The sequence below is a fragment of the Gallus gallus genome, chromosome 2 (genome assembly GCF_016699485.2).
Source record: "Gallus gallus isolate bGalGal1 chromosome 2, bGalGal1.mat.broiler.GRCg7b, whole genome shotgun sequence".
NCBI lineage: Eukaryota > Metazoa > Chordata > Aves > Galliformes > Phasianidae > Gallus > Gallus gallus.
The window spans coordinates 10,455,451-10,478,217 of record NC_052533.1 but is presented as its reverse complement, the minus strand read 5'-3'; the positions used below and the strand labels follow the sequence as shown (position 1 = coordinate 10,478,217).

Sequence of the window (22,767 nt, the reverse complement as noted above, 5' to 3'; positions counted from 1 at the left end):
TCTGCCAATCCCATGTGTTATTTAAATGGGGGGGAAAAAAAATTGTTGATAAGGGGGAAAAAATATTTCAAGACGAACCATCTAGGTAACTCAGTGACCTGAAAAGAAATCAGATATCTGTAGCTATTGGAAAAGGCAAATTCTAACATATTGTTATATGCTCCTGTTAGGAAAATCAAGGGCAACTGCCATCCTGAGCAGTGTTTCCATTGTACAAGTTCTCCCAGGTGTCTTGTAGTTCCATTGTGACTGCTGGCCTGCTGCCTCTTGGGAATACATTTTGGAAATTCGTAGCTATTCAGAGCGTGGAGCAGCTTCCTCCTAGGTTGTAAAGTCGATTTTACAATGATGAATGACCTGTCTGTGGAACAGGGATGAAGGTGCATTATTTTCCTATTTTTCATATGACTGAGCAGAACAATATCTTGGGGGAACTAAAAAAAAAAAAAAAATTATCATACAGAACCATGCCCAGAAGTAACATGAAAGAAAAAAATACATACAGCACTGTAGGCCTTAACACCAAACACTGCCTTGGGAGAAATAATTGCAGCACTAAATTAATTTCTGTGGTCAATTTAGATTTCTTTGTCATGTATAAGATGCTGCAAAAAGTGCAGACACAGCATGAGGCTGTTGAATTAGTTCACATGCTTGGGAACTGGTTATTAAAGGTGAGGTGAAAATGTTCTTTCGTTTTGTTGAGGCTAGATTGAGATGGTCCAAATAGTTTGGGTTTGGGGGCCTAAGCACAGCACTCTTTGTCAGCTTCCTTTGAGATCAAGTCCTGTTGAAGCAATGGTCCCTTCCTGTCTTTACCAATGGCACATTCTCAATTTGCCAAAGTAAATACAGAGGAAATGCAAAGATTTTTTTCAGTTGACTAGAAGCTGGACTACCAAGGACCTTATGCTCGTCTTCAGGTCTGAAAGCACTCATCTTCATACACAAAGACTATCCTCTCACACTGTTGAGATGCTCTTTCAGATTGTGGCTATTGGCACTCAAGTTAGTTACAACCACAGATCTGGATAGTGTTCTCCATTATGTACTCACGTCACACTTGGCTGGGAGCAATGGGAGAGGACAACAACAGAGCCCAGCCCAGGTGCCATGCTCTTCTGTTCGCCTGGGGTGTGAACAATGGTCCTTCCCAGGTTTAGATGTACTGGATTTCTCCCCAGCATCCAACAAAAGTCCAAGGGAGAACTTTCTTCTGCAGGAGAAAGTGGGTAAGAGGACTTCAGGAGAAGAAAGTGTGGTGGAAAAGAATCAGTGGGACTCTGCAACAGGAGGACTATGGTGATAATGGGAAATCTGGAGAGTTGGTATTGTTCTGCCTTGCAGGGTGTAGGTAGAAGACAGTAATGTAAGGCCTGCAAGAAGTAGGTGAGGACTTTAGAAAGCTTTGAAATCCACCTTCGTCCATCTTCCAACACATTCAACCTACCCCATGAAAGTCCTGCAGACAGCAGCTTGAACTCCTTCAGCACTGCAAGAAGCTTTTTTTCCACCAGCGTCTCCTACTCACTCTGAACTCTTCCAGAGCTGCATCAGAGCAAGAGTATAGAGGAGGGAGAAGAAGAAAGTTGAGGTCAGAGGGTAGGGAGGAACAAATGTGGGAAGGCCCACGCCCTTTGCTGTGAGCTCTGCAGCCTTTCTGTTGCTGCCTAAGGAAAGATCTGCAGAAGTGTGAGCTGTTACATGTTCATGCTCAAATGGGCCCATCACTCAAGCAACAGTGCCAGAGGCTCTGCAAATACAGAGTGGGGATTATCTGGTTCTAGTGTTCTGAGTGGTGTAAATCTCATTGGTTTTGATAATCCAAAGGAGATGTCTGTTATCCCAAACAGTCAGCAGTACTGGACCTTTGGCCAATGCCCAGTTCATCTCTTATCCATAGACCTACCAGGGAAACTAGTGGTCCCCTGGCTTAGAAAGGCAGAGGACTGAGTGAAGTGAGATTGTGAAGGACAGGTGGTTTCAATGTTGGTATTATCCTACTGGACTACAGAATGGACCCTTGAAAGAGACTCTGGTTTTGCTACACTGGAAGTTCTTGAGCTCTGATACCAAATAATCATCTTCTGAAAGTTTGCTGTTGCTTCATTTTTTATTATTTATCTCCACCAGACTGGTTATTTAATCTTTTTAGTGGAGTTTTTCTATAAAATGACTGAAGAAGTACCATCTCACGGGCAACTATCAGATCTCAAAGTACTGGCTGCAAAGAAATCGAAATCTTTTAGGCAAGATTTTTAAATATAGAAATTTTGTGAAAATAGGATTATATCACATATTGTTCTCATCTTCTGGTTAGTAGCATACTAACTAGGGGTAGAAAATAAATGTATCATTTTAATTTGGAGTGTTGGTTTTTGTTTTTTGTTTTTTGTTTTTTCATACAGGAACACTTAGACTCAAACTGAAGCTTGAACCTGTAAAAAAAAGTTCAAAGCCAGCATTGGCCAAAGCACTGAAAAGCTTTCATGTAAAGCAAACTGTGTTTGTTAGGATTCAGGAAAACAGGTTTCTGCAGCTGTAATCATATCCAAAACTTAACAGAATGCTTGAATCACAAAAGAGAATTGCACTGTGTTTATTGATTTTGCTTTGTTGCTGGGCTTTACTGCTTTGTACAACATTGCATTTGGACGCAGTGTTCAGATGTGATAAAAACACTACATTACTCAGCAAAAGGCCATGGCTGAGAAGCTTTCAGAACAGCAGTAGAAATTTTCACCCAGGCAAGCTGCAGAGATAGAATTTGTCCGTGATCTCCAGGGTTCCAATATCCTCTGCAGAATGGACAAAATGGCCGCATGTTCAGGACATAGCTGCTCCAGCACCAGCCCCAACCAGCCAATAGTCAGGTAGAGTTCAGTGACTGAGGTGCTCACCTGATTGTAGTTAGTATTTGGGGCAGAAAATATCAAATCATAATTTGAAAACTCTCTGTGGTAAAAACCATATCGATCCAGACCTAGTTTGGTCAAACTCTTCCACTGACTGGAAGTCACAGGTAAAGCTTTTGAGATAAGTTTTATAAAGCTTGTCAGGATCCTCCGGGTACAGTTAAGATCTCTGTGGGACTTTTCAAAGTCCTTAGACTTCTGGGGAGTTTCTTAGAGTTTTCTAAAGACAACTGTGTAAGAGCAACAAACAGAATTTAATTTAGCCATGACAGTGCTACTGCTTCTCTAGCTAGCCTCAAACAACTCACTTTACTCTGGTTAATTCTATTTCCATGTTAATAAAATGGCAGTAAAAGGTATCCAGCTGTCACAACTTTGAGGAAGAGTAAGTAATGCTCAGAGTAAGGTATTAAAACGGAATGCATTGTGTTTTTTAAACACTATTCCGAATATTCTTTACTCGGGAAAATTCAGTATTTACAATTCAGATTTTTAAGGCCAACAGGGACCATTTCCTGGTGATTCAGTTTGGCCAACCAGAGACCATAGGACTTTACTCAGTAATCACCATCTTCAGCTCCAGAAACTGAAGCTGAAATACAGTAAGGGGCTGCAGCAGGAGCCACAGTCTCTCAGGGCTCAAAGAAACCTTTTGGGGGCTGAAGCTCATCGTAATGCAGAAATATTATTGACAGTTTTCTGTTGTTTCTACCTTATGGACTTCATCTTCTGTTTTCACTTTTTTGCTGATTTCTTTCATAACATTTTTTTTAAATCACTCTTGAAGATTCCAATTTCCAAACAATAAAAATCCCAAACTCACATGAGTAACAGCATATTTCATAGAATCATAGAATTGCTCAGGTTGGAAAAGACCCTAAATATTATCGAGTCCAACCACAACCTAACCATACTACCCTAACTCTAACAACCCTCTGCTAAATCATGTCCCCGAGCACCACATCCAAACAGTTTTTATACACATCCAGGGATGGTGACTCAACCACCTCCATGGGGAGCCTATTTCAGTGCTTAACAACCCTCTCTGTATTTTTCCCGATATCCAACCTAAAATTAAACCTAAACCCTGGTGCAACTTGAGGCCATTTCCCCTTGTCCTGTCACCTGTCACCAGTGAGAAGAGACCAACCCCGCTCTTGCTGTAAGCACCTTTCAGATATTGGAAGAGAGCAATAAGGTCTCCCCTCAGCCTCCTTTTCCCCAGACTAAACAGCCCTTCAGTCTCTCCTTGTAGGGCATATTCTCCAAGCCCTTCACAAGCCTTGTTGTCCTTCTCTGGACCTGCTCCAGTCCTTTCTGTACTGAGGTGCCCAAAACTGAACACAGTACTCAAGGTGAGGCCTCACCAGTGCTCAATACAGGGGCAGGATTACTTCCCTAGTCCTGCTCACCACACCATTCCTGATACAAGCCAGGATGCCATTGGCCTTCTTGGCCACCTGGGCACACTACTAGCTCATATTCAGCTGACTGTCCATCAGTACACCAAGGTCCCTTTCCATCAGGCAGCTTTCCAGCCACTCCTCCCCAAGCCTGTAGGGTTGCCTGGAGTTGTTGTGACCAAAATGCAGGACCCAACACTTGGCCCTATTGAAACTCATACAGTTAACCTCGGCCCATCGATCCAGTCTATCCACGTCCCTCTGTAGTGCCTTTCTCCCCTTTCTTTGATAAAGAAAAGAGAGTTATGATGAATAACACATTCTCTCTGTGTATGTGTAATCTTTTTGATTAAAACATACCAAGGGAGAGATTTGCCGCCAAATGGGCAACTTCAGAAATGTTGACAATTTTTCACAGAAAGCATGTTTGAAAGATAAAGCCCAGCTGTAAGAGAAAAACTTCTTCCTTTTTTTTTTTTTTTTTTTTTTTTTTTTTAATGAGCAGAAGATATGATGTTGTGTAGCTTAGGATATAGGTGAACCACCAAGTCTCCTTCTGTCCCCATACAGCCTCCCTTCACTGTTTTCTCAGATGCTGACCTGGAGACCAGCTAACTTACCTTTGTGGCTGGTGATGAGGCTCACAGGTGCTTCAGAGGCAGAGGTTTTCTCCATAACGGAGTTTCACAACACCGTTGCAGCCCTTTGCCAAGTCTCCAGACTTTTCTCTCCAGGGCAGCTGCACTTCAAAAGTAATGGCATTACACATCTAATTTTAGATGAGAGAAGCAATTAGTAATTAAAAATAATAATCTTGGAGTGTTCAAGTTTTACTTTCCTTGATTGCCACACGAACAGAATCTTAATTCCATGGAGGGATCCTCTGCTTGTGGCTTCAACATACTAATGCATTTCTCCCCAGAATAGGCTGGAGTCTGTAGACTGAGTTTGTGGGTGGCATGAAGGATTTCTGTCACGCCTGACCCAGAACTGTTCGCTCTTCCTTGCCTGTAATGGTTATTTATAGCTCTTCGTGCATGACTTGGTTGTCAACAAATTGTTTTAAAGAGAATTTTAATTAGTTACTCCTATTTTGATCCCAGGGGTTCCTCAAAAACAGAACTCTTTTGTAAGGTAGATACTTTGATGTATTTCTCTGGTTGGTTGGTTGGTTTATTGGTTTCTGTCCCAAGGGTTAAAGTTTGATGACAGAGAAGGACTCACTTAGAACTTCATCAAACATCAAAATCATAGAATCATAGAATAGCTTGGATTGGAAGGGACCATCTTTGCAGCCCTCTTGTGGACCCACTCCAACATCTCCACAACTTTCTTGTGCTGGGCCCCCAGGTCTGGACACAATACTCCAGATGTGGCCTCACATGGGCAGAGCAGTGGGAAAAAATCACTTCCCTCACACTGCTGGCCACTCTTCATTTGATGGAACCCACAAACCTCTGGCTGAAAACATCCAACCAACTCTTTATCTACCAGTTTAGATTAAAGGACATGGTGCAGGACAGTGTCAAAGGCCTTGCACAAATCCAAGTACAGGACATCAGTTACCCTTCCTTTGTACACCAGTGCTGTCATGGAAGGCCCCTAAATAGGTCAAGTGTGATCTGCCCTTGGTGAAGCCATGCTGGCTGTCTTAGATCACCTTCTTGTCTTTCATGTGCCTTAATATGTCTTCCAGGAGGATCTGTTCCATGATCTCTGTCACAGAGGTGAGACTCACTGGTCTGTAGATCCCTGTGTCTTCCTTTCTCTCTTTCTTTAAAATGAGAGGGATGTTTTCAGTCACCATCATTTTTCAGTCACCATCATTCATTTTGATGGTTCAAAATGAAGCGTTTTCTTTAAAATACAGTGGTGCTCTTTGTTCATTTAATTAATATGCATTTAAAACAGATGAGGGCAAATGATGCAGTCATTTTCTTTCTGTTCTTTTGAGTTCAAACATTACATTTTTCCTACCGTCAATAATATGGATTAACTGCCACATATTGATGTATTATGAATGGACAGATTCCCTTCGATTTCGTATCTGTACCTTATCTGTATAGCACCTGAAATTATTGGCAGATGAAAAAATCATGAAGGAGATGGAAAGATTCACAAATGTTATTTGAAGCTTAATGATGAGGAAAAAGAATAACATCCTAAATATATCACCTACCAGGCCATGGGATATCTGATTGTTGTCCAAAATCAGGATGTTAGCCAAGAAGGGCACACAGAAAAGGGAAAAGATAAGGAAAATCAATTTCAACACTCAACTTCAGTTTCACAAATCACAGGAGATCTTGAATAAGGTTTGTATTCAGTACTAATATTTGCATATCTGTCTTAACGACATGGTCCAACTCCCAGATATGGCCTGAACATGTAGATGCTTAGGAGGAAGTTTTTCACACAGAGGGTGGTGACACACTGGAACAGGTTGCCCAAGGAGGCTGTGGATGCCCCATCCCTGGATGCATTCAAGGCCAGGCTGGATGTGGCTCTGGGCAGCCTGATCTAGTAGTTGGCGACCCTGCCATAGCAGGGGGGTTGAAACTTGATGATCATTGTGGTTCTTTTCAACCCAGGCCATTCTATGATTCTGTGATTCTATGATTCTGTGATTCATGATTTTATGCTGTCTGTCTCTAGGAGGGAGCAGAAGAGCTTCTTGGGGCTGGGCTCAGATATAACAGACCTCCTTGCCTGCAATTTAAAGCATGTCTGGACTTTAAGAGATTCACCTGCATGTACATTTGACACATGCAAGCCGGATGTGTATGTTTCCCAGGGGAAGGATGCATCCCTGCACTCGCTCCAGTGGGAGCTACATAGATCCTCATGCAAGACCGCTGGCTTTACCTGCCTAGCTCTTGATGTGATGAATCCCACAGTCAGTAGCCACAGTTCAACCTCCTTTGTGGAGGTATCTGTTCTATTTTTCCCAAACCCAACTTCCTTTCAGAATATCCCTGATGTTTCTCAGTTTCCAAAGCTGGGCCATCACATTTCAGGCTCACCTTCTGACGGTTGCTAAAGCACACCACAGCAGAGACTAATTTGGCCACCCACACCTCCCCGAAAAGCAGATGTGCCTAAGGCATTCAGTGTGCTCACTGCAGCATTTCCAGAAACTGGAATATCATGCATTTGTCCAGCATCAGTGTGAGGAGTATGTACCTCTAGTAACCATCAAAACACCAAGGCAGTCAGATGTTAACAGTTCTCTCTTCACCGCTTTGTTTCATACCACTCTAAGGAAGCTTTATAAACCATTGTGATGAATGGAGGGTCCAGCACTGGGAAAAAAAAAAAAAAAAAAAAAAAAAGCAAGATATGCTGTTTTATTTCTTCCTTCATGAGGAGAGAGCAGACTCCACTGAAGCAGGGAAATAGAAAATGAACCTCTGAGGCAGTCATGCAAAATCTCCGACAGAGCCTTACTCGTGTGATTCTGTTTAATCACCGTCCATTTCCACTTCACTCTTCAACTAAATAATAAATATGGAGGTAGCTTTTTTCATTAGCATTTGAACCAGAACAAGTCCTGGAGAAAATGTGAAAATAAGGGGAAAGCTTTGAAATCACTGGGTTTCAAGATGCTGTTCTGAATACAAGCCACCTGTGTACATTCGTAATCCAATAATTAATAATCCAGCATCTTTTTATCTTAGAAACTCTCAGGAGTAATTTCCACATCTGAGCACAGCACACATCATAAATCCACTCCAAATGATTTTTAAATTTGTCCTTTCCAATTCTGGTTTAAATTGACATTTTGTTCTGGTTGAAGTGGCATCCTCAGACGCCTTCTCCCCTGCAATTAGCTGAGATTAAGCAGTTGGAGAAGCAGCACAGGAAAGATCAGCAGTGCTCATAGTCTCTGATGCTTTGATCATACTGAACAGCAGAACAGCAGTCAGCTGTAGTTTGTGGCTTTGTTACACAAATAAATATATTTCTGAGGCTGCTTTAAAATGATCCATAGCAGGCTGTACCAGCACGTGGGCTACATCTCTTACTACCAGCAATCATGCGCCAGAGTCTGTGTAGAACACACAAAACTCATCTTTTGGTTTCTTCAGTATTTGTTATCTTCCTGCACTATTTAACTATTTAATATTAAAAAAAAAAAAAAATGGACTAAGCATGTTGCAATTGTCAATCTGGATTTATTTAATCATTATCATTCTGAAAGCATTCGGAGCTCTGAGTTATTAGTATTTCCTAAGCATGCTACGGATCTTTTTGCAGCATGTGTGCCGCTATCCCAGTAATGTGAGCAGCCCAAGACAGGCAGCACAGCAGAAGGTTTTAGTCACACCCTATTCATTGAATTTAATAGCAGTTGAGCAGCTAAAACCCCTTATCGGTGCTGTGGGAGTGCATCCCAGGGTGAGCGTATGCCGGCCCCAGCTGCCCGAATCCTATCAGCTAATGCTGCCCGCTTGGCTGCACCGTGGGTACGGAGCGCATTAAGGGAGCAAAGTTTGATACATGGGCTGAGTTAATGCAAGCATTTGGAAAATGAGATGATCTGTGCAGTCACACGCATTTCTTAATGCTTTAAAAAACTTTGTTTTTCAGCGCTGGGTATGTGCAGGCCAGGTCTGAGATGCTACACTAGCAACCACACCTGGAGTAGTTTGGGTCTCGTAAAACAGACAAATGAAGTTGGATCAGTAAACCCACTTCAATTCACAGAAGAGTTTCAGATGCTCTCCCCTTAAATTGTGGGCCTGGGCTTTAAATGCCGCAGATACTCAACAGCGTTTGGCAGTGCTGATGGTTTTTTTCCCCTCTGCCCCTCCCTAGATAATATTTAGAAGGTGAAATCAAAGTCATGTACACAATGAGTTGCTCATCTCTTCATGTGGCCACTAAAATCACCCAGCAACTGCATGTCCCCTTGCATGCAAAACATGTGAGCATCAGTTGTGTGAACCACTTTTGAAACAAAGTGGTCAAGGGGACGAGTGCATGGATAGGGGGGCTCACAGATGAGGAATAGAGGTGGGTGCAGACTGAGGTCAGAAATGGAGGCAGAGATGCTTAGTAAAAGAAAATACTTTCCTAAAAAAGATGGGGAAAAAATGTTGAAAAAAATCATTTTGTGCTAGGGGAATTCCCGCAGGTGGACTCCTGTGGTAGGTCCTTATTGAAAGCAGAACATCTGGCTCTCATCAATACATGTTGAGCAGTGCCTTTAAATGAATTTGCAGAACAAGGAAGCATCATTATCTTCATTTTACCTGCGGGAAAGCTTAGGAAAAGAGAACCAATTTGCTTAAAGTAAAACTTTCTTCCAGTTGAAACAGCAATAGCCTCGAGTTGCTTCACTGCTCCCGTGGAGGGGATCTGGCTCTGTCATGCTGCAGATCTGGGTGTATGCAGGATGAGGCAAGGGGGTTTCACCATACATCTCTCTCTGTTGCACAGCTAGACACATTTGTTAGGCAGAAGCAATCACTTTCTCCTTTTGTTGTTCAAATTTCATGGTTCCTTCCCCACCACTCTGTTGTTTAATAATAAAACATGCTGCTCGCTGCTGCTCCAATCATGTTTTGAAAGTTTCCTGCAGTGTCCCCATAAAAATATGGACCAGTTCCCAGACAGATAATCCCACACAAATGCAGCACAGCAGACATCCTCTGGATGATGCTGCACAAGGAACACCAGATATGTATCTAGTAGGTAGGATGGAGCTTGGGTTTGAGTGGGAATCAGTTTTGGCTGTGGCCACTCCATCCAAGCTGGCCCAGCCTGCTGCTCGTTTTCAGATTCCTATTTTTAGACTTAAAAAGGAAGGAAGGAATCCAAGAGGAAATGATCTGTGTGGGTTCAGCCGCTGCGTCTGCTGGCAGGTCACAGCTGATTCTGCTGTTTGTTCTACATGTGTTTGCTGCCTTTGCTAATCCCAGCAGGCCAAAGTAATTTATTTTACTCTTCTCATTTTGTAAGTCATCAATTGGCAGCAGCCAAAGTCAATCAATTGCTTCAACCAGAGCTCACAGCACAGGCAGCAGTTGCACAAAGAAAAGATGGTGAGGAACAGGATGAGGAAGACAATAGTGGCTGGTGAGCACTACAGACGCTGCTGCTGGTGACCAGAGGTTTGGTCAGCCAACCTGTGGCACCCAGCGTTACTCAATGTGAGGAAAGAAGCCAGATAACATAACCACTAAGGGCTGAGGAGCACCACCTTCACCAACGGAAACCTTCTGGTCCAGCTAAGGGCCATGGAAAAATACACTGGAGATCTGGAAATTGGATAAAAGCCTCATGTCTGTAGAAGCAGCACTCCTTTCCTGGAAAGCAGAGGTCACCGTGTACCTACTGCCTTTCCTTCTTTTCCTCTGAGCTGCAATGTGAAAGGACTGTTGCATGCAGAAAGTATTCCCCAGTTAAACCCCCTGAGGGTAAGAATGAGATCCAGAGGATTTCCTTTCTCCTTTTTCAACATTGCTGCTCTTTGCAACCAAAATACATAGAGGCAAATAATTAGTATAAGAGAGAAAGAGTAATTTTGATAGTGAACTCCCACTTTTTTCATTTCATGAAAATGATAGCAAAATACTTAATTTATTATCTGCAAATTAAACTCACTGCAGCACAGGATAAGTGTATTAGCTGTTTGCCCTGCACCGCCACAAAGGCAGCCACCTCGTATTCAAATGTAGTATCATGGCAAAGTCATAACAGATACCAGTTTGACAAAGGGCAATAGTGTGCTTCCCATTAGGGACACTACGGAGGAAATTTAGGCAAGCAATAACTGCCAAATTATAATTTGCTTTAGACCCAGAGTTTGAAACTTTAGCTTTTGAGAATTTTATGTGAAATTCCTTGGTAGCAAACGAGAAGTTCTGCTCTGAAATGATTCAGAAAAGGCCACTGGGTATCACATCAGGCTGCTGGACTGAGTTGGCTTGCACAGGTGAGACTTTGGTTGCAGTTCTTAAACCAAGGCTTTCCAAACATTGGAAATTCCAAATATTTAGCATGGGAAATTTGGAAAAAAGAAAAAAAAAAGAATCATATGCCTCTATTCTTTTCAAACATGGTAGGAAGTGGTGACTTCACATCAGTATATGTTAATTATTGTATTAAGTATGTGAGAAGCAAATCATGCAGGGAAGCACCAACTTTTCTCCATCGTGCTCCTTGCTTAGGCTACGGTCTTGTCTTATTTTGCATTCAGCTTCACGGACCTCTGCAAGTGGTTCTGCAAATGCAAGCTATGGCATCAACCCAGCCTGTTAGTTTCAAAAGGCATCTAAAAACAATTAACGATTGCCATTCTTGTAATTTTGTGCAGTGAACAGCAGCAAACACATAGTGAGAAAATATCGAGGGCACCTCCGAACAAAGATCGAGTCTGGAGAAGGAACCATCCCGGTGCGGTGCCATAACGCAGCTCAGACGTGGGACGGCGTGCTGCTGGGTGAGCAGCTCATCACCATGTCCTGCACTGACAAAATCGCCAGGTACTGTTGTATCTCATGTGCATGCGTCATGAAGCTGCTTGCATGTGGAAATGAAGTTTGAGGATGATGGCTACTGGTCGGGAATAGCTCATAGGTCCTACCCCTTGTATGCAAAGATAGATCCTATAAATAGGTGGTGTAAATAGAATGGTCTCCCAAATTCTCTGTGGGTCATTAGTTGCTCTTTACAGTGTGGCAAAAATATAAACTCTCTTTGCAGCGTTTTCTGCCAGTAGAATTTCAGTGTGCAAATGAAATACATACACTCTGCTCTTACTGGATCATTTACTGCAAAGCTTGCAAACCAACCACCATGCAGATAAACTGACCTCATCTGCACTGATAAAGTGCCCTAAGTGCTGTTAAGAATATTGCTACTATTTTGAATGTCATGGCAGAGCTCTCATGTCACACCCACCTCTGTGACTCTCTACTCTGTCTTGCACATATAACATAACTTTACGTAGAATAACTTCAGAATAACAAATATTTCATAATTATTTCATGGTGGTACGTAAAACATCAACACATTTGTCAATATTGTTAATATTTACAATATTAACTAATAGCAAATGAAGGTTATCACAAATTGAAACCAAAATGCACACACTGGGATGCATACTTACTATATTATTAGTATACACCTATACATGTGTACTTTTGCTCATAATTATGTATATATATTGTGTGTGTTAGCTAGATGTCATACAATCATAGGATTGTTAGGGTTGGAAAAGACAACCAAGATCATCAAGTCCAACCATCCACCCATCACTCCCCTCCCACTGACCACGTCCCTCAGTGCTGCCTCTACATGTGCCTTGATCACGTCCAGGGACAGTGACTCCAACACCTCCCTGGGGAGCTCTATATTTAGAATACAGTACATTGTAGCTGTAAAAAATGTAAACGTTATGGCAGAATTCTCTGCTGGAATATCATGCTTAAGATCTCAGTCAAATTACAGCAGCCCAGAATTTGGTTCAATTATTGAAGGTCAACATAAACAAAATCTTTTTTAAAAACATGTTTTTGTTCAGTGTAAATGTATAAATTATTCTCTTAGCTTTAGCTGGATGACCTACTGAAGTTCAATTTCTCTTTAGGCTTAGCAAAGCCTGGCGTTTCGACAGAAAAAAAGTACAACCTAACTAACAAATGGAAATATTAAAAGGTTCAAAGGACAGAAGACAAAATCCACACTCTTCTAAGTGTAATCATCACAAATATTGTGTTTACATGACAGAAAAAGAGCATCTTCTGCTATCATATTTTCATTTATTCATAAAGAGATAACAGAAAACACACACAGTTTTCAGCAGATCTCTCTCACTCTTTTCAGGTGCAGTTGGGTTTTCCAAATGCAGACTCAAAAAAATAAACAAATTCAAGTTTGTGAATTGAAATATTGCACTGAGGTTTTGAATGTCATTAACCAGTGAATTAAATATCAGCTTTGCAAATAGTATTACATTTGCTGTTGATGGGGATGCTGACTCTAACTCACATTACTGGAAGCTGGGTTTTCTCCAAGCACATCTGCTAAGCACAATCAAAGAATCCTTTCCTTTTTGCCACATATCTAAACAGCTTTAATGTCTGTGAAGGAAAAAAATTCATCACAATATTTTCAATTATTAAAAAAAATACAAATCTCATCGTTGATGTCATTATTGCAGTATTGTGTGAATTACTGCAATGTGTATTTTGCACTATAATTCAACTGGGCATGGGATTTTCTCGTACAAAACAAAGAAAAAAATCAACAATTGTTAATTTCTGCTTTGAGCAGCATATATTTACTCTCACAAGGGACAGTTAAATGCCCAGTTAAAAGGAGAGGGAAAAGCAGTGTTTGTAGTAATTGTGGTAGGGTTGTGTTGCAAAAATCACCACTTCCAAGCATGTTGGCTCCTTGGTTGCTTCTTGATCAGGTTAAGAGCTCTGATACAAGGAAAGTGGATAGAAAAACTTCTGAAATAATCACAAAAGCAAAGAGATTGAGAAATTCAAGGAAGAGGGGAATGATCATTCTTTGTAAAAGGGAAGGCTGGAGTTAGGAAATGGTCATAGGAGAGATTATTTATGGGCATGGTGCAAGGAGCTCCATTGACTATAAATGGTGGAAACCAACTAAGGGAATCTAAGTGAGAATTTTGAGGAGAAATATTCATTCAATAACGTAGAGAACAGAGAGTTGACTGTTGAAAATCTTTCTGAGACCTTGAGCAAGTGAACAAGGCTTTCTAGAGACGTTCCCAACCACAGCTACTCCTCAAGTTCACACATTTCCCTTCCTTTTTCTCCTGTGGTCACACTGTGAGACTAGGTTCTGTGACTTTGTTTCCACCAGGCTGCAGACTACACATTTTTGTGTCACACTGTCAGCTGGGTTCACGAGTTCTGGTGCAGGAATCAATGTGCTAGTAAAAACGAGGTATCAATGCAGGAAGCATTCACCAAAAAAAATCTCTTGCGTGGCAGAAAATAAGCAGTCCCTCATGGCAGGCCACAGATGAGTACATTGCCAGGGAATTGGGCTGCTAGAAATTTTAGGTAGGGCTTAGGAAAGAGTGGTGAGAAAAGTTTTGGATATAGCATCTTCAATAAACTTAATCCCAAATTTCAATTTACCATATTAAATATGATTTCTGATCAGTTTTGTCCTTCTTTTCCTTCTCACTCATAAGAAGTCAAAGGTTTTGTTGCTAAACCTCTATTTCACCACATATAGGACTGTTTTTTACATTCTACCTCTCTGGCCATAGAAAGTACAGACAGGAGAACAGCAAACGAGGAGATTGCTGTGTGAGGGCCCTTTCCTCCCCCTGTCTACCCTCCTCAAGAGACCAGAAGGCGGTTTCTGTGTCATTCTTCAGACTCCAAATATTTGCTCTAACACACAGACAGATAACTCCTCAAATGTCTGCAGGATGCAGGAATTTGGTTTCACATCATCTGGACTTGTCTCACAAACAGAAAAAAAAAAAAAATCTCTAAGGCTGAAATTCATGTTTGTATAACCAAGATTTGACAAAGAGTCTGACTTGTATACTTTGGATTTTATTGCTTATAAAAGCCCCTCAGGAGCGCTGGGCTATTAGAGAATGTTTCCCCTTGAGAATCTAACCAGTAGCTGTTAAAATATACATCATTTCACATTATTTGCAAAGGACATTGCTATCAGAATATCAAAGACTCAAGAATAGAGTTACCCAGAAAAGTGAGTAATATTCTATAAATCATGTATCTAAGAATTTATGTTCTTTCCTGCTCATAGGATAGCCACAAGCAGAGAGCAATTTAATCAGATTTATTTGTTATTCAAAGGAATTTAGCAATTTTTTTTATTATCAACACAAATTTGCGAGGATTTGATGCTTGGTATGCATTATTTGAGTTCTGTGGCTGTGTTGAGATTGCAGAATAAACAGCCTGGTATCATACCCATTCCCTTACTGAATTAAAGTACAAACACTTCTGGCATGAATACTCATGTTATTTGGCTCAGGCAGGGAATTATGAGGTGAAATTCTGTGATCATGCAATAGAAGAGGTCAGACTAGATCTTGGTGGCTCCTTCTGGCTTTAGAAACTTATGCATTTATATGTGCAAATTAAAAGTTAGGGTTCTATGAATCCCCAGGTAACCCACTCTGAGAGAGTGTTGGCTTTTACACTCAAGTTCTGTGAGTCTCACAGTGCAGCCTTCTTGTTGCATAGTTTAGGGTTCAACCATGTTCTTTGTATCCCAAATTCAGTAGTTACACTAACACCTAGGATTCTGACTTTCATTTCCCTCTTTAATGTACACTGTGAAAAAGAAGCAATGTCACGAGCAAAATAATTCTGCAAAAGAGCAACTGTTTGGGGAACCAGTTTGTACGTACTTTAACATTTTCTTGATGGCAATTAGTAGTTGTATTAACAATTTTATATCAACAGAGACATCTCAGGTCAACATCGCAGCACCAAAATATCTACTTTTCTTGTGGAAGCAAACCCACTCATACAGTGGTCCTTTGCAGGAAGTCTGCCACACAGTCCATAAACCTCCTTCCATTTTTTAAGCTTTGTCTTCTGACTTATGGAGATCGTCTGAGCTGGCTCACACCCTAGTCTCACCATGCCACTGTGTTTCTTCCATGCAGAGAAACTGGAGAAAATATTTATCCCAGCATCCATCAATCCATAATAACTGTATTTTCCTCCAAGATAGCTGCATGGAAAGGTTTAATGATGACTGTTGCCTTTGGTTTGGCACTGGGAGTACGTGGAGGAGGCCACCATGACACAACAGACACATAGGATAAACCAGCACTCCTAGGTCATACGTACACATACAAATGCACGAAAGTTATTTTGAGGATCTAAGTCCAAGTATTCAATGATTTACTTAAAACAAAAATTAGTTTTTATCTGGGTGTCCCTTTGAGTTCTGCAGTACACAGCGCTTCCCTGGGACCCTCTTCCTTGGTCGACCTCCACAAGGGAACTGGAGCTCTTAAGCTACTGCCAGGGCAGAGTACGTTCATACTCACCGGATACCTTAGCTGTTGTATTTACTTGGAGATGCCAGCTTTCTGTGCATCCAACCTACATCTAACAGTGTACAGACATAACTGAAAGTGAGTGAGACATAGCATTTCTTTCAGAAGCTGGCATCTGCCAGCTGCCAATCTGCAGCTGCCCTTGCAGGGTGCAGGCTTGAGAAATGTGTTTACACAGGCTTTGAGGGAAACAGTCCTCACAAACACTGTCTTTATTCAGCAAATAAAAGCCAGAATTCAATGTGTACCTTGTAAGCTTTGGCCTTAAAATTGTTTTCTTGCTACAACTTCTCAAAAGGTCACCTTTAAAAGACTGTGTGTTTTCTTGCCACCAGGTTAACGGTCATCAGCTTCTTTGTATTTCACAGAACAGTAGCATTAAGCCTGGAGGTTAAATAGGACCTAGAACATATTAATTATATCTCACCTATAAAATGTCATAAGCAATCACAAAGAGCCTCCAAATTTGGCATTACAGCCCTGACAATCTATTCTTCTCCCGTGGTGAAAGTTTACGGATGATGTGGGCCCACAAGCTAGAGCAATCTTTTCTGAGAATATCTCCACAGTATTGTAAGATGATGTGGTCTTGAAGTACTGTTTCAGGTTTTATCAGCGGAAATCTGAAAAAAAGCTCTTTACAAAATGATTTGGGCACACTGAGCTATATTTAAATGTGTGTAAAACTGTAAGACTAAAAGTCAGTGCTAGAAATTGGCATTCTTAGATCTATCTTAGCATTAGCCTGTTGACCAGAGCCACTGTTAACAGAAGACCTGACAAGGTAACTTTTAAGAAAAGCTACTTCAAAGGCTGCATATTAATGTAAATGAAAATCAATTAGCACAGCAAGATCTTCAATTAGAGGTGATTTGTGCACATGATTTGTAATTCTCCCTCTTAACCCCTTTCTATGTGACTGAGATTTCAATTTCAATCTTTCAGCACAAGGTATATTCCAGAAAACATGTATAAACCACCTACTGTTAAAATACAGATCAAAAACTAATGCGCTAGTTCCAGTTTCCTAACCAATAATAGCTAAATGGTCACATAAATAGGAACACCACAGGTGTTCTGCTGAGTGCAGGCCACCATGAATAACAATTTATATTGTGTGAGGCATAGCTAGAAATACTGGTAATGGAAACTGTGGCACAGGAGGTTAACAACGTGCCAAGTGGATAAGACTTAAAGCTCTTAATAATGACCAAAAAAAGTGTGTCTTTTGTAAAAAGCCCTAACAAAATAAGCTTTGAAATTCATCAGCTGAGGTCTCTAAAGGTCCCATGGAGACATTTCAGTCTCAAAGAGTTTCAATGGCAGGCGGACACCTTTCCCCGAGATGTTTTGTTGAAGCATCAATGCCAATTTCCCCACATCTCAGCCTCAAAGGGATTTGAGAGCTGGCACGCATTGGTGTTTAATTTTGTATGATGTTAATTTGTATGATCATATGGCTAATGCTGAAAATAATTTGGGGATGACATGGGGATGCCTTTCCCTGCATGCCTTCCTAGTGGTGCTGGACACCGAGGAGCGTGGGAGCCAGATGGAGTTTTGATGTGCCCGGTGGGGCCAGGAGAGCACAGCATCTCATAAAAGAAAGACTGCCTGCTCTGGGATGCCTCCCACTCATCCCTGGCATTTCCGTGATTGACAAATAGGGAAAAACGTATTGACTGAAGGATTATCTATATTGGAAACTGGACGCAGAATTTTGTCTTTGTAAACAGTGCAGTAATATCCAGTGTTTGAACAAAAGGAAAAGTGTGCTTTCCCTCCATTTGAAGTACCAAAATCTCCTATATGTAAGTGAAAAGGGGAAGACATTTGGTTTTGTTGATCCTGCTTGCTGAAGATTTGGGGGGGTTTTAAAACCATTTGTGACTAAGGGAGCAGTGGCTTGATTTTCTCTGTATTGGAAGGGTTATTGAGAAGAGCACGGTGTGTAAGTTATTAGAAAGATGCACAGACTTGAAAACAATCCTTAAAATCCTTCACAATTATAAAAATTCAGAATGATCCAGTATATTTCTTCATAGGGAGAAAAGGTACTTTGATATATCAAGGACCCAAAATGTAACACTGCATTGCTCTGAATAATAATTTTATTTTGAAAAGCTGAATTTGAAGTGAGCACTTTGTTACAAATGGGAACACAGCTATTTTCATGCACCCAAATCAGACTACAGAGGAATCACCTCTTCAGAAGTGAACAATCTTATGGACAGTCTCACTGTTGCTCTTTCCATATCGTCTACCTCCAAATAATCCAATCAGTGTTCTGCCTTCTAAGGGCCACGTTTAGTTGTTACAATTCAGTGCAACCATGTCTGTTGGTCAAGGGATGAACAATACACAGGACAAAAGACCCCAAAGACCTTCCTCTAAGTATTTCCCAGTTAAATCCATTCTCTATGCAAAATGCTGAACTGGCAGCCTTTGAAAGTAGATCACTTTATCCACAGAACAGAAACAAAGTGATTAAGTGAAAACTTCCACCATCAACAACGTGCTTTTACTGTGCTCTGAGGGATGGGAACAGCAGTGCAAGGGTCTTGTTTTGCTTGGCAGCTCAGAGCAGAACAGCTCTTTTCCTAGAGCTTGGTTGGACTTGGTGGGACTCATGCACATGCTCAGGATTGCTTTCCAGAATGAAAAAAACAGCCAAACACTGACACTGGGCCAAATTTGCAAGCAAAGCTTCTTTGTTTTTTCCATCCCTCTTCCCTGAATGGATGCTGACAAAATAAGGCTGTATCAAATCAGGAAGCAACCAGTAGCATGTCACTCATCACACGTACTGGTGGCAGTGCCATCCCCCTCATCTTGTCTCCCCACTGCCACTATGGAGGACAACAGCCTTGGTGTTACTCAGAGAGAACCAGTAAGGCTTCCAAGCTACTTTCCCCTATGAACCTTGTCTTCTTGGTGTCAGCACCTCTTCTGATTTCTCTGCCTTTTATACTATAGGGTGCTATCTAGTTCTGGGACAGCCTCTTTTTACAACACCTGTTTCTCATCAGTCTCAGCTGTTTTTGTGCCATATGTCCCTTTGTTTCTTTGGTGTGACCCCTCCATCCAATCAGCCCTGGAGCTATTTATACTCACCATTGCTGACATATGATTTTCTTGTTCCCTCAAACATGACTGGGTCTTCTTTTCAGACAGGTTTTCTTGAGGAACTGTGGACTCTAGCTCTGCTGCCAAATAATGCAGCAGACTTCAGCAGATCATTCTGCCTTTCCGTCTTGATTCCTAAAGATGGGATTTTACCTCCCAGAAGCATTATGAGAATTGTTTATGAAATGCTTTTAACACACAGGGGCTGACCTGATCACGGTTATGCCGTGATTTCCAATACTGTATTTCCATCGACATTTGAATCCCTTTTTATACAAGGATGAACTTGTTCAGAATTAGGCGGGGAAATTTACCTAAATAAAAGGCAGATTCCTTGCAATTCATTTAAATGAAATAATCACTATTAGCTTGTAAATTATGATCTGAACACAGTCCCCTGTTTTGGTAAATAAAGCTCAGATTGTTTCTTGTGATATGCATATTGTTAAAATTCCAATAGTGTTGAACATACATTGGTCTTCTGTTTAGCTGTACTTTTTTCTCTCCTTCAATCAAATCTACAAGGAATATTTTTAAGGAAATGTCAAATGAACCGAGATCTCAAATTTCCATCTGGACAAAGGTATCACTGTCTAATTTCTTTAACATCCTCAGAAGCTGATCTGAAGCTGTTATCTGAGTTCAACTCTATTTCTTGAGCCTGCATTATTAATTTTGCATCACGATAAGATATTTATTCAAAGAGGCAGCTAATTCTTTCCTTTAAAAGTGATGTTATTTGAAGGAATGACCACACTTTTTTTCCCAATTGAAGTTATGCAAATCTGATTGACTAAAGTAAATGTTTCATAAAACCAATGACTGTTTAAATTGTGGGACTAAATTGTTTGTATATAAATATTACCTTTTATATTCCATTTGAGTTTTATGTAGATGAACACATTACTTTAATGACCTGCATTTACAGAGGGAGACAGGGAGAGTCTGACTCTGAAATCCTCAGCAGCCAGATGGCTGCCTTTTCTTGCATGAGATTAAAAGATGTTTCTCATTCACAGCCCTGCTTCGGAGGCAAATTAATATAGCCAGCTAAATTGCTTGTGTTTTTGGAATAAAATTTAAAGAGAACTTTTTAAAGCAATTGGTGTCACAGGTTCTTAGAGCAGATTGCTCTCCAGGTACAGCATGCTGGTTTTAAACATTCAGTAATTAATGGAAAGTATTCCGTGTTAATTGACTGCTTTGGGAAAGGGAAATATAATGACTTCTTATTAATCATGAGAAGAGACATACAGCATGGAGGTACTGCAATAATTGCACTAACAGTTGAGAAATGTTAATTAATGAAAAGAACAATGATGTAAGAAATTAGCTACATAATGCTTGTTGCTGATGGAGATTGTGCTTTAAACACATTATTTAGCATGGCAGCTACTGGATGTTGCCCTAAATAGCAGGCACCTCTTATCCTTTTCTTCAGTCAGCTATGGATTTCCAAATGTTGCCAGTATTTTGGTTTTTAATGAGCCAAAATATGCTCTGCAAAACTACATTTTCCAACGAGTTTTCATTTTGAACTCCTGAACTCAAAACTATTCAGACAGATTGACAGCATTCAACTTACATATAAAATGCTATCCAAGGGTAAGAGAGCATCCATGCCTATTTGTGCCTAGCATGATGTAAAATGCATAGGATATTAAAATGATGAACAGTTCTGGAAACTAATCAACCAGCAGCGACAAGGAGCTCAGTCATTAACAAATTGAAGGCCCGAAGGTTTCCACCATCACACTGTTGCACGTTTTGAGACAGCAACAAGGCGAGACATGCTCATCACTAGGAACACTGCAGAGCAGGTTAAGCTATTGGTTACAAATACATTGCCTTAGCATGTAACTCTTGCTTTGTCTTCAGGAACAGAATTTCATTTTTTTCTTATAGATATCTTCATATATGTCTGCCCATTTGTGCAAGAAAATTTCAGTCTATGAGGTTTTCAAAAATTATTCACAAGACCTTCGACCTAAGTCACATAGCATCTTGATTGTACAGCTAGGGGAAAGTAGTGATACAAGATACTGGATAAAGAAAGATATAATAACAAAAGCACTCATTTTAGTTCTACCCTTGTAAGTGTAAAAAATATGGATGCAGGAAAAAATTAAATTCTGCTAAAGACATGACAGAAGATCTTCAGTCAAACCAAAATGCGTGTATAAAAAATAGGTTTCCACAGGAAACTGGTGTTTGCAATAAAAGAAAACAGAAATATGTTCCTTGAGTCAGGGGCATCACAGTAATATAAAACCATTGTTTTGGGGGAACGGGTCCTAAAGGCATATCATAATCCACCAATGCAGTGCCTCATAGCACAAGAACAGGAAGGTTTCACCTCTCATACCTCCACCCCACACATTGGCCTTGCAGATTTTCCCAGGGCAGCTCTCTTGTGGCCATTCCTCCACCCATGCATTATTTTCTCCCTCCTGAATTTCTTTTCCAGATGGAACATCCTTGGGCTCCAAGGTGCTCTTCTCAGCTCTTTCATCGAACCCATGTACTTACACAGTATCGTTGTGGGAAGCCTCTATCACACTGGTCACCTTTCCCGGGTAATGAGCCATAGAACAGAAGACATTGGTCAGCTGCCAGCTTCATATCGGCGCAATCAGCTTCTTCTCAGTGGTAAGCAAACAGCTGCCCGCATGACAAACAAGCCCCTCTCCCATCACTAATGGTGCAGGTCGCCAACAGGAAAGTTTACATGTTTGTAAGTAAACCATTAGCCGATGATTTCTTTTTTTCCTGCTGAGTATTAACTTGTAGAATGAAGAATGCATTTAAATTCAGTCTCTCTTTAATAAGCAGAACAGAGTTTAGTAGTGTATGTAAGTTCAGTAGGAAAACTGCTACTATACTAAGTGGGAAAAAAAAAAAAAAAGTTATTTCTAAGTGAAAGATCTCTAAAAATCAGGAAGAAAGTTTTTAGTACATTTTAGGTTTAAGTTTCTCATCCCACCCTCCCTCACCCAGTGACGGCACAAATGTGGAACGTCAAGAGAACCATTCCTCATACCATTGGACTATGAATGCAGCATTTCCATCAGTGCCTTTTATGTGAAGCTCCTGCTCCTATACTTACTAGCAATCATACTCAGCAGATGGCCATCCATGAAGGGGTATTGGCTCCTGCAGGTGGTCATTCCTGCTCGTCAGACCTCTAGGAGGCACTGGAGCTGCCTACTGAGGATACTTCTGGTTGTGTGAGCAATTCTGTGGCTCCCAGCTATCTTTCAAGGTTCCTCCACTGCCACCATTC

The 22,767-nt window shown here is 40.9% G+C and overlaps 1 protein-coding gene across 1 annotated transcript in view; it reads left to right on the top strand.

Annotated features, from left to right (window-relative positions):
- The window catches only part of ADARB2 (adenosine deaminase, RNA specific B2 (inactive)), a 299,619-nt gene that overhangs the window by 267,660 nt on the left and 9,192 nt on the right, over positions 1 to 22,767 (top strand). The window contains exons 7-8 of the mRNA XM_418563.8: positions 11,640 to 11,808; positions 21,952 to 22,133. Coding sequence (XP_418563.5) covers positions 11,640 to 11,808; positions 21,952 to 22,133 — 351 coding nt within the window. The remainder of the gene's footprint in view (positions 1 to 11,639; positions 11,809 to 21,951; positions 22,134 to 22,767) is intronic.